Raw genomic sequence first — 15,461 nt, forward strand, 5'->3', positions numbered from 1 at the left:
GAGGGGCGAAGGGGGGGGGGGGCGTAGCTCTCTATGTCAAGGATAGCTCCGTGTCCCTGCAAGCTGATACTGGCAACCAGGGTGGACTACTGGAGGCCCTCTGGGTTAAAATCTGTGGGGAGCACGGTGCAGGGGACACGATGATGGGAGTCTACTACAGACTTCCTACCCAAAATCAAGAGCTTGACCAGGAGCTTGCCAGGGAATTGGCTGAGACCGCATGCTCCTGGCCCATGGTTGTCATGGGAGACTTCAACTACCCACACATCTCATGGGAAGAATGCTCAGTCAAATCCAAGCAGTCGCAAAGCTTCCTCTCGTGCATGGATGACCTCTATCTGACACAAGAAGTCTACGGGCCAACAAGAGGTAAAGCGCTGCTCAACCTGGTACTGGCAACCGGGGATGACCTAATCGGCGACCTAACAATCGATGGGAAGCTGGGTGACAGCGACCACAAGCTGATCACCTTCACCATCTGCCGTAAAGCTGGCAAGACAGTCAGCAATATAGACGTCCTTGACTTCAGGAAAGCTGACTTTAACAAGCTCAGGAGGCTTGTCCGTGAGGACCCTAAGGGACCACGACCCCAACGGGAGGGGAGTTCAGGAAGAGTGGTTGCTCCTCAAGGGAGCAATCCTGCATGCACAAGCTAATGCAATTCCGTCTCGTAAGAAAGGCAGCAAAAGGGCACAGCAGCTCCCTTGGCTCTCCAGGGATCTAGCAGACCTCCTGCGGCTAAAAAGAAAGACCTACAAAGAATGGGGGATGGGATCCACCTCCAAGGAGGAATATTCCGCAATGGTCCAAACCTGCAGGGAGCGAACAATGAAAGCCAAGGCTGCGGCTGAACTCCAACTAGCTACAAGTATCAAGGACAATAAAAAGTCCTTTTTTAGATATGTGGGGAGCCGGAGGAAAAGCAAGGGCAACACTGGACTGCTGGTAAACCAGAAGGGACAACTGATGCCCAGGAAAAAGCCAACCTACTAAATGGGTACTTTGCACTGGTCTTTCATCAATCCCACGGGACGCCCCTACCCATTATGGGACAGGGAGGCCTGGGTGAGGGAGATTCCTTGTCCTCCATCAATGCTGACATTGTGAAGGAACACCTTGAGAGGCTGGACACCTTCAAGTCAGCTGGCCCTGACAGTTTACACCCCAGGGTACTCAAGGAGCTGGCTAGTAGCTAGCAGCCCCTGGCAAGGATCTTCGAGAACTCCTGGCGCTCTAGTGAAGTGCCCAAAGATTGGAAGAAGGCCAATGTGGTGCCTATCTTCAAGAAAGGGAGGAAAGTGGATCAGGCAAACTACAGGCCCATCAGTCTGACCTCTATCCCAGGGAAGGTCTTAGAAAAAATCAACAAAGAGGCCATTTTCAATGGACTGGCTGATGGCAACATCCTGAGGAATAGCCGGCATGGGTTCGTTGCGAGTAGGTCTTGCTTGACCAACTTCATTTCCTTTTATGACCAGGTGACCTATCACCTGGATAAGGGAGAGGAGACTGATGTTGTATATCTTGACTTCAAAAAAGCTTTTGATCTGGTATCCCATGATCACCTCTTGGCAAAACTGGCCACCTGCAGCCTCGAGTTCACCACAATCCGCTGGCTGGGGAATTGGCTCCGTGGTCGGACCCAGAGGGTGGTAGTTGATGGAAATCAATCATCATGGTGCCCTGTGACCAGTGGGGTCCCCCAAGGCTCTGTCCTTGGGTCTATATTGTCCAACGTATTCATTAATGATGTGGACATTGGAGTCAGAAGTGGACTGGCCAAGTTTGCCGATGATACTAAACTTTGGGGTAAAGCATCCACACCTGAGGACAGGAGGGTGATCCAGGCTGACCTTGACAGGCTCAGGAAATGGGCAGATGAGAATCTGATGGTGTTTAACACCAAATAATGCAAGGTTTTCCACCTTGGGAGGGAAAACCTGCAGCATCCTTATAAGCTCAGCAGTGCTATGCTGGTTAGCACTACGGATGAAAGGGACTTGGGGGTCATGACTGACCACAAGATGAACACGAGCCTTCAATGTGATGCTGCGGTTAGTAAAGTGAGCAAAATGCTGGCTTGCATCCATAGATGCTCCTCAAGCAGATCCCAGGACGTCATTCTCCCCTTGTACTTGACCTTGGTGAGGCCGCAGCTGGAGTACTGTGTCCAGTTTTGCGCTCCACAATTCAAAAAGGGTGTGGAGAAGCTTGAGAGAGTCCAGAGAAGAGCCACGTGCATGATCAGAGGTCAGAAAAACAGACCTTATGATGACAGGCTGAGAGCCATGGGACTCTTTAGCCTGGAAAAGCGCAGGCTTAGGGACAATCTGATGGCCACCTATAAGTTTATCAAGGGTGTTCACCAGGATCTGGGGGAACAATTGTTCACTTAGAGCCCCCCCAAGGGATGACAAGGTTGAACAGTTATAAACTCCTGCAAGACCGTTTCAGGCTGGACATAAGGAAGAATTTCTTCACTGTCCAAGCCGCCAAGGTCTGGAATAGCCTGCCACCAGAGGTGGTTCAAGCACCTACTCTGAATGCCTTCAAGAGAAAATTGGATGTTTATCTTGCTGGGATCCTGTGACCCCAGCTGACTTCCTGCCCCTAGGGCAGGGGGCTGGACTCGATGATCTTCCGAGGTCCCTTCCAGCCCTAATGTCTATGGAATTTATGAGTCTATATGCCCCAATTCTGATGTTATTTTAATACGCTGAGTGCCCTGTGCCCCAGTTTTCCCCCAAATTCAATCTATTGCTAAGCAATATTTTCCAGGCATCTTAACAAAGTCCAGGCACAGTTTAATACAAAACTTGAGACTTTTTTACCCACATGTATTTCTTTTCCCTTACTTCAAAATCCCAATTTATAACAAGTCCACTTTCTGGTAGAATGGAAGACAGTTCTTCAATGATCTAGTCAATGTAGGCTCTTAATATAGGGCCCTTAAGGAACAGAAAGTGCTCCCACTTCTTGAAACTGTGTTTTCATTTAGTCACTTTTTGCCTTTGTCATGCCAGGCCTTGGTGATTTAAGAACTATTTCAAAAAGTGAAGTAAAGTTAAATAGTCAACAAAGAACATAATGTAAGAGTGAACTGCTTCACTACAGTTAGATTACTGAAAGGGATTCATTCTTGCTCTTTACAGTCAGAGGACATTAACAAAAACTGTACCTAATTGTGCCTCTTTTGCCATTTGTGTCTCATGGATGATGTTCCTCAAGATTTGCTCCTCCTGAATCAGCTTGTGCTTCTCTAGGATCTCCTGTTGCCTCAGGTAATGGTCATGCTGCTTTTGATACTCCTTCAATTCATTTAACGTTCGCTGAAGTGATCTTGAAAATTTGACAGCAGAAAAGGGTTACATCAAATTGTTTTCCCATAGTTTTGCATATTCACAACTTCTGGTTGCTTATGCTTTTGGTTTTCTTTATTATTACCATTATTCAAAGAGAACAATCCTGATTACAGGACTACCCCCCCCATACATAGATTTTATACTTGGAAAATTAATAAATTTGCTATTATTTTCCAGGTATATAATCTAATTATTGGAGGTTTGCCTTGAATTTGTCACCCTTCCACTGTTACAGCAGGGAAAAAAAATAAAACGGGGTCAGGTAGCCCCTTCTGCTCTCTGCTTCCCCACAACTTTTTTCCCCTGGCAGCCCCTTTTCCCTCTTCTTACTGTCAGACCCAGCTTTCCCTGAGCACATGGAAGTGAGGAACACATTTGAAAATAATAACTTTGAAATTAAACGCAGCTGTAGCAATTTGTACATAGCAGCCACACACGTAGTTCATCTGGAATTGATATGTTACCTTTTTTTGAAACTGCTGCAAGTTTTTGCACAGGTACTCTATAAACATACTTTTGAGCAGTACTTTGGCATCTATTTATGTGCAGTACAAACTATGCATGATATTAGTTCAAAGACAAAGGCTCATGATTTACCAAATAGCTCACTGGCCTGGGCACCAGCAGAGTCAACAGCATTTTAGGCCTGGTGATTCCACAGCTCGTATGTGTACTCCAGACACCCTCCACAAAGGATGCATGTGCTAATTAACCCCCACTCATGACTGGAGCCCAGTGTTCTTGTCATGAGTCCTGGGATGCTCCAAAAAATCTGTATGCAGATCAGGCACAGATCAGCCACACTAATTTATGTGATAGGCTGGGATAGTGGGCGACAGAGGGATTCCGGGTGAACTGTTTGAGGCCCTGTTCGGTGATGTTTGCCAGGCACTTAATGCTGGTAAAGAAACAGGAACCATTGGAAATGGGAAAGATTTGCACAGGTCAGCTATGGGAATGAAGAGGAGAAAATCAAAATGCATTTAATATTGTGGCACACCATGACTTTAAAAAGAGTCTGCGCTAAGGTGGACTGTGCTTAATGGACACCACATAAACTTATGCAGATGCTAAGATCCAGCATTTTTGGTAGCAAGTGGAGGATAGCTGGTCTGGCTCTGCCTCTCCTGTGCCAGCCTGGTATTGCAATAGCTCCAAGCCTGGTGCCAGTTCCCTGTGGAGAGATTATCTGCCAGGTTTTGTTTTTTTTTTTTACCCTAAAAAAGGTTCCCATTAGCATTTTTAGCACTAGGGGTGGGTTTTAGAGCTTGTTCTAGCCTCTCCAAGTGCCAGCCTGGTACTGGAGTACCTCCAGGCTCAATGCCTGTTCCCTCCTCGGGGAGCAACTCCCCCCACCCTTTTTTAAAGGATGCTTGCACTTCTGGGCCATGTGTTTTATAGCCATGCTCAGTGTTGGCTGCATTTAATCAACTGCACAGTTGGTTTCCATTGCAGATCACATGCTGCTTTTGGCAGCAGTTTAATGATAGACAATGTATTTAATGACGTTTCCTTGTATGTGATTATAAGACTAGGGTTTTTTTCACCCATGCCAATTGGGGGGGGAAAACCTCATCTTGTATTCGAGTAAAAACAGTGTTTGCGACCATGTGCAAAGTTACACAATACAGAAATTTAACATATTTAACTATTGCATCATAAGAGAGAGCAATAATCACTGGAGTAAAACTTTAAGGGAATGAGACCACTCAAGTAAGAATTTTCACTAGATTTTTCACAGGACATTTGTCTTGGTTACCTATGCTGAGCCTCCAGTTTCTGCTCAAGTTTTTGCTGACATAGGACAGCATGCTTCCTTTTTACAGCTTGCTCAAACCCTGGTTTGGCCTGTAAAGCATGATCATAACACAGGACTGAGTGGTTGTATTCCCCAAGCATCTGAAGAATAATTGGAAAAAAAAAAGTTAGAAACTGTTCTGTAAAATGTAACCAAGTTGCTTCCAGAGTTTTATTAGTAACATTTTTTTTTACTTCAGCTTGTAATGTATTTTAAAATCAGAAGCCAACCCCCCTCAGAAATTCAGGATGTCATGGGTAAATCAGCTAAAAGATGGTACTGCATTGTGCGATGCTCCAAGCAACAGATATAAATAAGCTTCTCTCTATTTGTTCAAAAGGACATTAACTCTTCTGCAAAGATGCCCGAATCCAAAAATTCAGTCTTAAACATCAAGCTTGAAAGATGACACAAACCGATTGCGTGATTGTTTGCTTTTTGAACGGCATATTAAAAAGAAAATGCTGCGACTAACAAAAGAGATGAAATATTTATCAGTTTTCTGTAGCTCTTGTAAAATAAAATTTTATTTACTGCGTAAATATTTCCCAAAGTGTAATAGCTGGTAAAGAAGTCGCTGTAATCCAGAGCTGCATGGACCACAATGGCTGCATCCGCAGAGAAATGAGCCCTGTGTAGAACATTTGCCAAATTTACCAGTGCAATATCTTTATTCTGCCTAAAAGAAAAGAAAAATTAAAACACACGCCATTAAAAAGCAGTTTGGATTATTCAGGCTGTCCTTATACATGATCCTCATGTAACCTTTAGTCACATATAACAAATATTTTCCAAAAATAAAGATTGTCAGCAAGTGTTAAAACTACATAATGCTGATTTGGTGCCTTGCTATTATGATCGAGCCAAAACATTATTCTAAAAACCTGTTTAACTAAATGAGCTGCTAGACTGACTAAGCATTCCTGAGGAGCTACTTTCCTGCAGAGAGTAGCAAAGTTTGATACCAGGTCATACATTTTAAGAGTTGATTTTTCCAGGCATTCTAAAACTTCACTGAATTGGAAAATACCATTAATAACCACTAACTCATCTGATTTTAAATTCTCCATTTTGTGTCCTTAGCAAAATTGCACACCCCCTGCCTTTGTTTTGTATATGAGGCATTTAATGGACTAAAATGCTCAGTTCCATTAACAATCCAGAACCACAAACTAAGCTCTCGGAGTGACGCACATCTAGGTATATCACTGAACTCCTTCCCGATAGTATCTGCATTAAAAAATGTATCATCCTAACATTCTCATAAAGCAAGGCATTTTTTTATGCCTGTATTTCTCTATAGAACAGGCAGAATCAACTAAGCAACCTCCAACAAGATCAGTTGTGTGGCAGAAGCAGGAACTGTTCCTCAGCTATAACAGACGTTTCTTCAGTTTTACCATCCCAAAAGCTGAATCCAGAACCACAGTAAGGCAACAGCACTGATCTCAAAGTACTCAAAGCAGTGATATCTTGCTACATTCAGAAAACTAAACAGTTTAATTTTGTCATAACAAGGACTACCTGAGGTTGGCTACAGCTGGCAGAAGCACAACTTCTTGAAGCACTAGCTTAAAGTAAATTTATAAACTCTAAAGAAAGCAATCACAATTTAACACTGGCTTCACAATGGGCCAGCAGATGTTTCTTCAGTACTGAGCATAATGGACCATCCCAATTACAAAGAACATGAAATAAAAATTACAAAGAACATGAAATAAAGCCCTTCACATTTTTCACTTTTCAGAGTTAATCAATTAACCTTATAGGAAATGCCTGTTTTCTCTTGTCCTCCTGTCCTAGTTAAACCTTCTTAAAATTGTTCATCTGAAATCCCACTGGATTTTTAAAACTGATAACTTGAAGTTGCATGGAAAAGCTCCTTTTCTCTTTGAGCCCCTACTTTAACATTGGTTAAAATACAATGCTGGACACAGATATTGGGTGGATATTAGAGGTGCACCGACACATTTGTCTGATATCGGATCATTACTGATATGAAGAAAAATGGCTGTACTGGATATCGGCCCAATGGGGCCAATAATTTGGCCGATAAATGCCCGTGCTGTGTGCAGCTGCAGTGCAGCACTCAGGCAGTGATGAGCAGAGTGGAGAGCTGTCGCCAGCTGGTAAGTCTGGTGTGGTGGAAGGAGAGTGGGGAGGAAGGGGCATGGGGGCTACAGATCAAGGCCCCTGCAGTGAGGAAGGGGACAGGGGCAGGGGCTGCCCAAGCAGGGTGGCGGGGGGGGGGGAAGCGGGTGGAGCCGTGGCTCATTGGGGGAAGGTGGCTCCTGCCACTGCTTGCACCTGGGGAGGGCAAGGGGAGGGGGGGAAGGGTCGTTTTGTAGCCAGGCTCTTCTCGACAGGGGCTGGGCACCAGTAGCCCTGGGAGTATGTTCCATCCACCCCAAATTTTGCTGTCGCCCTCCTCCCAGTGCCACCGCTGTCAGCCGCAGCTCCGGCTCACCGACCCACCTCCACCCATGTGCTGGTAAGAGCCGGGCTTGCGGCTGGTGGCGACGCTGGGAGCAGAGTGGTGGTGAAATCTGGGGTGGATGCAGTATCCTCCCAATGCCGCCGACCCTCACTCTGAGCCCAGTTCCCACCGAGAATTGCGCTGCGCAGCCTCAGCTGCAGCCAGCCCCCGCCACCCTGTGTAGGGCCGGGGGGAGGGGAGGGGGGGGCACATGCCGCCCCCGTGCCCTGCTGGGGTGCAAGCAGCAGCAGGAGCCACCTCCCCCTTCCTCCCGCCACCCTGCCTGGGTATCCCCTGCCACCTCCTTCACTGTGGTGGGCGTTGATCTGCCCCCCCCACACCCCTCTCCTCCCCTCCCACCACACCAGACTTACCAGCTGGAGGCAGCTGTATTGGAAATCAGATCGGTATTGGCCAATATGCCTCCCTAAATATCAGGTGTTGGTATCGGCCCCTAAATAAAGGTTGCTAACATACATTAGAGAACGTTTTCAGTAACTGTTTCCTCCTTAAACTAAGGAAAAGTCTGACAAAGGACTCTCATCAGCAGTTCTCACCTTGAGGAGAAGTGGAGAGCCCGCATGGCACACTCCACTACTTGATATGGCTCATTCTTTATTCGCCAATAAAATGATGCCATATTATAGAGCACCCAAGAAGAAGAGTTCTGTAAGAAACAAACATGAGATGCAACAAGAACCAAGGCAAGAACAAAAAGGCTGGTTAGAAATCCTCATTAATGACAGAGACTAAATTAAAAAACTAAATATTCCTGTCATTTAGTTGTTAGTATTCAAAAGGAGAGCAAATAAATGCATCAATAGGGAACTGGCCCCCAATGACGACTTTCAGAATGGTGTAGGTTTAGAACAGAATAGTGCAAACCAACAGCTAGATTTAAATTTGAATAATGAATGTGCTAGGGTATATCTGCAGAAAAACCTTTGAGGAAATGGACTTCGTTCCCTTGTTTCATGTTTTTGCTCTTTAAATACCTTGAAAATATTCAGCTAAACTTTGATGGGAAAGAAATGCATGCGATTTTTGTGCCTTGATATGCCACATCAGTTACTGAAGCTTAACACAAGTTATCAATTTACCCCTTTTGGGCTGCTCCTCACTGCATTTCTTGGTGTACTGAACATTGTCCAGGTACAAAAGTTCAGTTTGTAACAGAAGAATTGCCAGAATTGCTGAAGAATTATTCCCAGGAGACTGAACATTTGTACACTTTCCATTGGCTTAACTTCTGTCCTAGGAGATGTGGAGCCAGGGCAAGATGTGGAGCCAGGATGACACTAGGGTCATCCTTGTCTTGCAAAGGCCTAGGGGCAGCTTATGCCCCTCAGCTCCCCATCCCATTGTCAAGGAGGTGATGGGAGCAGCAAACATTGCTCCTTGCCTCTTCCCCAAATTTGCTAGTCCTTAGTTTTGGCAAGAGACAGGGGGCTTTGCTGGCTCCCAGAACCTATCCTCTGCTAACCTGCTCCCCAGCTGAGCAGCAAAGCAGTTATTTAAAAGCTGGAGTGGAAGAAATCAACGCTTAGTCACCAAATTTTAAATCGCTGCTCAGCTGGGCAGTAAGGGGAAGCTGGTGGGAGCCAGCAAAGCCCCTGCCTCTTCCTTTGTACACTTTCCATTGTACAAGTGTAGACATTTTTCCAGTCCCATGGTTGGAGATCTTGCTTGTAAAGCTCTCCAGCCATGGGACTGGAAAAATGTTTACAATCTAGTTCCCAGGCTATACTTCTATTAGAAGAAATTTCTTCCAGTAAAAATGAATGCCTATCTGGAACCATCCACTGGAAAACACATTTTTGAATAACGACATGCATACCAAGGATCTCAAGATTTGCTGGTATTTTAGCATGGTGAGTAGGATGCCCACAGCACATATAGTGGTCCTCACCTCAAATACCATGAAAACTTTTTAGTACACATTTTGGGCCTTCACAACGATGAATTTCCCTGGTATCATACCTTCATTAGACCTTCATAAATGCGATGGCCTATTTCTTCTATGCTTCTTCCTAACCGTCGGGATAAGTAAGTGAAGATAGGATCTTCTTTAGGTAACAAGGGTGCGGAAAGATTAACTCTCTCTTGAACACCCTACACCATGGGAAGAGAATGCAACAGATAACTAACACATTTTTAACAGAGCTAGGGAAGTAATGTTTTTAGAAAACAGTAGGTAATCATGAGAGTTAATAATGCAATACTTTATCATTCTGTAGCATGTTCTGTCTGAAGATCTGAATATACTTGACGAATTTTAAGCTGCATCCTTGAAATATAAGCATTATACTGACTCTTATGAGTAGGGAAACATTAAAAGAGAAATAAAATGTAAATATTTCCAAAAATAGCTTTTAGTACTGGATGCATGGGGTTATTTTTATTTACCCAACTTGATAAAAGCAAAACTAGATTTCCAGCTTCCACTGATTTCAGTGATAAGTATTTGGTTTCTCTAAGGGCCAGGCCCAAGATGCCTCAATTTGGACACTGCAAAAATTAAGAGCTCCCAAAAATGAGCTTTTGAAAAATAACTTATATGACTTGCCCAAGATGAGAGTCAGTGATAGAAAAAAGAAACAATTAAGAGGCCCTATCCTTGCTATAACCACAAGAATATTCTTCCTCTGCTTAAGACAGCAGAAGTATTTCAAGAGCTTCTGAGTGATTAAATATAAAGATCAAGAGATAGCTGCTAAGTGCAAGTGCATAATGTTGCTGCTACAGCACGGATGCTTAGAAATATAATTACTGTGCATTTCTATACTTGCCAAAGCCCTAGCATAGCTTCATCTTGTGATTTTTGCCTGTCAAGTCTATTACAATAGAGAACAAGACAAGTCATACTGACAAATACATTCTTTTGCTGACAAAGACTGCGTTTCTTGTACAAAGGCTTGCCAACATAAACTCTACCAGCATATCTTTTAGTGTAAATTAGGCCTTAATATTCAAAGTGTCAGATCCCTGTATAAGGCAACAGTGGACATTTACTTAGCCTTAGCTATGTGACAGTCAATGAACGGTCAAGTTTCTGGCAGTGAATCTCTATACATTGCAAAATGCCTGTAATCAGGATATATGCATGCAGCTAAATTAAATGCAAGATTTAAAACTAAAAAAACCCCTCAGAACAAAGCAAAAATATTTCCGGTGAAAGTTGCCATTTAACACTGATGAAGTACTAATGTAGGAACACACAAAAAGGTATTTCCGTAAAGCTGTAAAGTTTTATTCCTGTTAAAAGAGACGAGCAAGACAAAAAGTGACTTTTGGGAACTGCATACCTTTCTTTTATGAAAGAATACAATCAAGGCACAATACTGGTACTACAGAGGCAACGTGATCTCTAACAATAAGATCAAAATGATCCCGAAGGATAAAAATAAACTTTCAAATCTTGCCAATAAAAATAAGGTTGAGCAAACAGCTACCAGCAAGACCTTTACCTTCCCGATCAGGTGGCAGTGAGCAGTTGATGAAACAAGGGCAGGGGAAAAAGTCCTTCACAACTCACCCGTAAGTGCTGAAAAGCATGAATGCTGTATGGAAGATCTAGAACTTTTGTACAGTCTGGTTGTTGCAGGTCTGGAGGTACAGGAGACTTTGTGTCTACATAATCCTCAGGGCTAAAACCAGAAAGCAAAACAAACTACATACTAGAGCATGGATAAAGTCCAGAGGAGTCACTATTGATAAACAGAGTTAAAAGATGCATGGGGTAGGTATTCTGTGGTAGTTAGTGATCTCTGATCTAAAATGGCTTCTCTGAATTTGAGCAAGACAGCAGTGTAGTGGTATTCTCTCAGACTTCTGTTTCCATATCAGGAGTATCAGCGCTGCACACTGGAGCAAGGCCTGAAGTCAGCAAACTAATAGCTGTCTTATAAAAGACAGATTGGTAGTTATACGGTATTTGGGAGATTCTGGGTATCAATACATGTACATCTGGAGCCGTTTCAATATGGGAGAGGAACTCTTGCTCCAAACTGTAGCAGCTGTTCTGCTCTAACAGTACATGTGCAGGAGCTTGGAACCACTGCTTCATCCAGGATTAAAGTTGGAGCATAATTGCTACATTTGTGTGGCTCTCAGCTTGTCTATCTGGTAGAACCCAACAGCAGCTGCAGGCTTCTTTTCCGAAACGTTTCAAATGTGTGTGTTCACATCCTATGGCAATGCATTTCATAGGACATGTGTTGGTTCAGTGTTATTGTTTAATTAATCTTCCTTCTGCAAAGCAGACAATGTACATTCTGACCAGAGAAGCCTCTTACAGATGTGCAAATATTATGAACTAGGATGAGAAATAAAACAGATGTGAAAATGAGATTAGGAAATTCAGATTGGGAAAGTATTGTCTAAAACAGTGGTTCTCAATATGTTTGGTTAGGGCACTCCACAACTCTTCTGAATTTGGCTGTACCCATAGTTGAGAACCACTGTACTGCTTCCACTTACCTTGGTGTTTCTCAACCATGGTGCTGCCGCATGCTGCTGCCTATATTAGGGTTTTCTAATAAAAACCCTAAAGTAGGCAGGAGCAGAGGCACAAAATTCCTGCTCTGACCCTGCATGCTCTTTCCGGAAACAGAGAGGTGTGGGATAGTGCCAACTACCTGGTGTGCCTCAGTTTCCATGGGGAGCATGTAGGTCAGACTGGGAAGGGCTGCAAGAAGAGCCTGGGCTCCAGCCACAGCTACTTTCTCATCTGCCCCTAAAGGAGGCATGCAGGTCATTTCAACCTGGCTGTGGCAGCAATCACATTGTGGCACCCCTGGAATGAACTTGTGTCCCCCTGGTTGAGAACCACTGGTTTAAAATAAACCTCTTCTCACTTCCTCAACTACATCTATAGGCAGAGATCATCCCTGAAAATGTACCAAACTTCACACAGAAAACAAAAGACACGTGAGCACTAAGCACTGCAGCTAAACACCAGCCTTTTATATCCAAGGGCCCAAATTCATGTCCGTCTTGATTTAAAATTGAACATGACTATCGTGAATATGTTTCCTTCCCCCCTCCAAACCGCCACATTTCCTTATAGGACATTTGTCTACTATAAAAAAACCCATCCAGAATAACACACAAAAACATTTAAATACCTCACAGTTTTGCTTAATTCCTCTTACTGGTTTCTGGTCTACCAGAAGGGGAGTTCGAAAGACGATGGGGATAGATTGTTCTCAGCGGTGGCAGATGACAGAAGAAAGAGCAATGGTCTCAAGTTGCAGCAAGGGAAGTTTAGTTTAGATATTAGGAAGAATTTTCTTACTAGGAGGGTATTAAAGCACTGGAACAGGTTACCCAGAGAGGTGATGGAATCTCCATCCTTAGAGGTATTTAAGACCCAGCTAGACAAAGCTTTGCCTGGGATGATCTAGTTGGGGATGGTCCTGCCTTGAGCAGGGGTTGGACTAGATGACCTCCTGAGGTCCCTTCCAACCCTAATTTTCTATGCTTCCATTATTATATGGTCAGAAGGAATCCTGGACTGGAGAAGAAGAATCACTGGCAGAGCTGTATGGAAACTCAGGAATGCACCAGTGGTTTGGGAGTCAGGATTGAAGCACATTAGTTTGAGGAAAAAGCATTATTTTTCACACCTTAATCTTTACTTTAATTTAGTCAGTGGCAGTGCAGTTTCCCAAATAATGAAGACCCCTCCAAATGTTAAGCCACAATAAAATCCAACTGCCATCTCTCTTTTTTTTTTAAATGATCTGCGTGAATGCTATCTTGATCCCATAACATGCTATATTAATTTTCATTGTGTAAAACTTTAGGAAAGTACAAGGGTATCATCGTATTACCGGATATCTTTGCTCTCTAAAGTGATGTATGTGCCATCATATAGATCCAAGTCTCCCAAGGGCACCTTTGCTTTGATGCAGTCTGGATCCTCTTTATTATGCCTTTGTTCAAGCCCTGTGTCTCTGTCTTCATTCTCCTCTATATGTATCTTTTGAGCAACTAACTGTTTCTGTAGCGGGGAATAGAGAAAGGAAGGTATATATTAGTGATAATACAATTCATTTTCATTAACAGGATGGTTGGACAAGTCAGGTTTCTTCCAGGACAAGGCCCTGTCCAAACAAAACCTAAAAACAGGTCTCACAAATTAAAGTAGAAATATTTGCCCTTATCTAAAAAAATCTTGTAGAAATGTTTTGACTTAGCTGAAACATGCATATAGTTGTAGTAAACCTAGTATAAATTGTTCAGTGTCTCCTTTACTTCCACTTAATCCTTAGAGAGAACAATGACTACTCAAAATTTATGGCAGGTTAGTTTAGAATCAGGAACAAGAAACATTCCTTTACAATGTGCAGGCTCCTTCTATAGCATCTTCCTGCCCTTCAGGGGAAGGAAGACAAAACAAATGTTGTGGTCTGACCTACCTTCATGGTCATTAATAGTATAAAGTCTTTTAGCAGTTCATCAAGACAAGCATTGCTGAGTCAGGGGAGGAGGTGGGCAGTTAACGTAAGAGTCGAGATCAAGAATAATTTCCTCCCACAACACAGTCTCCTGGCCTCGTGCAAAGCACTGGCCAATTGGTGAAGTATATTACAGTGATTTTTCTTCTCATGAAGTATATCAGGGTATCGACTACTGCTAGAAGCCAGTGAACCAATCATCTGATCCAGCAGAGCAGTTCGTCATATTTGATTCCTGCCCAAGCTGGCACAGAGGAAACATTCAGTCACAAAAGTATGGAACAAGAAGATACTCTGGTCCTTCTACTTCACACCACAGCTGGAAATAAACGTTTAAAAGACTCCCATGGTCATGCAAGATCAAATATAGGAATGTTACTTCAGACAGGCATGTGTACATGATGCTATAACTGCAGGCAAACTTTATTAGTCTACTTAGTTTGCAAGTTAGCTATATAAGACAAACTGTGAGCTGGTGACTTAGAGACAGTCCTTCATTCAAAGAGCTTACAATATGTTATTCAACGCATTTCTAAGATGCTCCTTACCATGCTATCTAGGTTTTAATACATCAGTTTAAAGAGTGCATTAAGACCCCTTTGAGAGGAAGGTCAACTCTTCTCTCTCACTAACAAAAGTATTTAGGAGGTAAATGTTACTTAATTTGCTTCCCAATGTGCACAGGAAAGGAAATTCCTAAAAAGAACAATGGGAAGAAAGAAGATCATAGGCAGACACGAAGTGACAAGTATTGTGAAAATGTATCCATCTACAAAGATCATTCTAAATAGTAGCTAAACCAATTCAGAATGCACCCAAGGCAATGTTTCTGTACAGCTTGTGGAATTCACAGTTTCATACTAGCTAGGGTCAGGAGGGACTTGAACAGATCATCTAGCCTGACCCCCTGCCACAGGCAGGAATGAATGCTGGGTTCACAAAACCCCAGACAGGCGATCATTCAACCTCCTCTTGAATTTGCCCAAGGTAGGGGCGAGGACCACTTCCCTGGGAAATAATTCCTCCTTATTCCTGAACAGCCAAAGAGAGTTTAAAGGCATTTTTAAAAAAAAAGTTAATGTAGGTTCCATGAAAAAAAATGTAGTAACTTAGCTATATTTGAAGAAATGCAACCGAAGACAATGATAGCTGATAGGTCAGGGTGGGCAAAATACGGCCTGTGGGTTGGATTCGGCCCACGAGGCCATTCTGTCTGGCCCGCAGGGTCCCTAAAAAATTTTGAAAATTAATATTCATCTGTCCTTGGATCCTGTAAAAAATGACAGGAACCAAGGGCAGTAGGACCCAGGGGAAGCCCAGCGTGCTCCCACAACAGTAGGGCCTGCCTGGGCCTGGCCCCACCC

General features: G+C 43.4%; 1 protein-coding gene across 4 annotated transcripts in view; it reads right to left on the minus strand.

Moving 5' to 3' along the window:
* TTC17 (tetratricopeptide repeat domain 17) overlaps positions 1 to 15,461 on the minus strand; it is a 105,313-nt gene that overhangs the window by 55,307 nt on the left and 34,545 nt on the right. For all 4 annotated transcript variants that reach the window (XR_003096337.1, XR_003096338.1, XR_003096339.1 and 1 more), the window contains exons 3-9: positions 13,471 to 13,640; positions 11,172 to 11,283; positions 9,617 to 9,748; positions 8,194 to 8,303; positions 5,695 to 5,839; positions 5,122 to 5,261; positions 3,179 to 3,339 (exon numbers count right to left, since the gene is read on the minus strand). Coding sequence is in view for 1 of the 4 variants with exons in the window: in XM_006034087.2 (XP_006034149.1) it covers positions 3,179 to 3,339; positions 5,122 to 5,261; positions 5,695 to 5,839; positions 8,194 to 8,303; positions 9,617 to 9,748; positions 11,172 to 11,283; positions 13,471 to 13,640 (970 nt within the window). In the remaining 3 variants the exon portion in view is untranslated. The remainder of the gene's footprint in view (positions 1 to 3,178; positions 3,340 to 5,121; positions 5,262 to 5,694; positions 5,840 to 8,193; positions 8,304 to 9,616; positions 9,749 to 11,171; positions 11,284 to 13,470; positions 13,641 to 15,461) is intronic.

This window comes from Alligator sinensis, unplaced genomic scaffold (genome assembly GCF_000455745.1).
Source record: "Alligator sinensis unplaced genomic scaffold, ASM45574v1 scaffold267_2, whole genome shotgun sequence".
NCBI classification, from domain to species: Eukaryota; Metazoa; Chordata; order Crocodylia; family Alligatoridae; genus Alligator; species Alligator sinensis.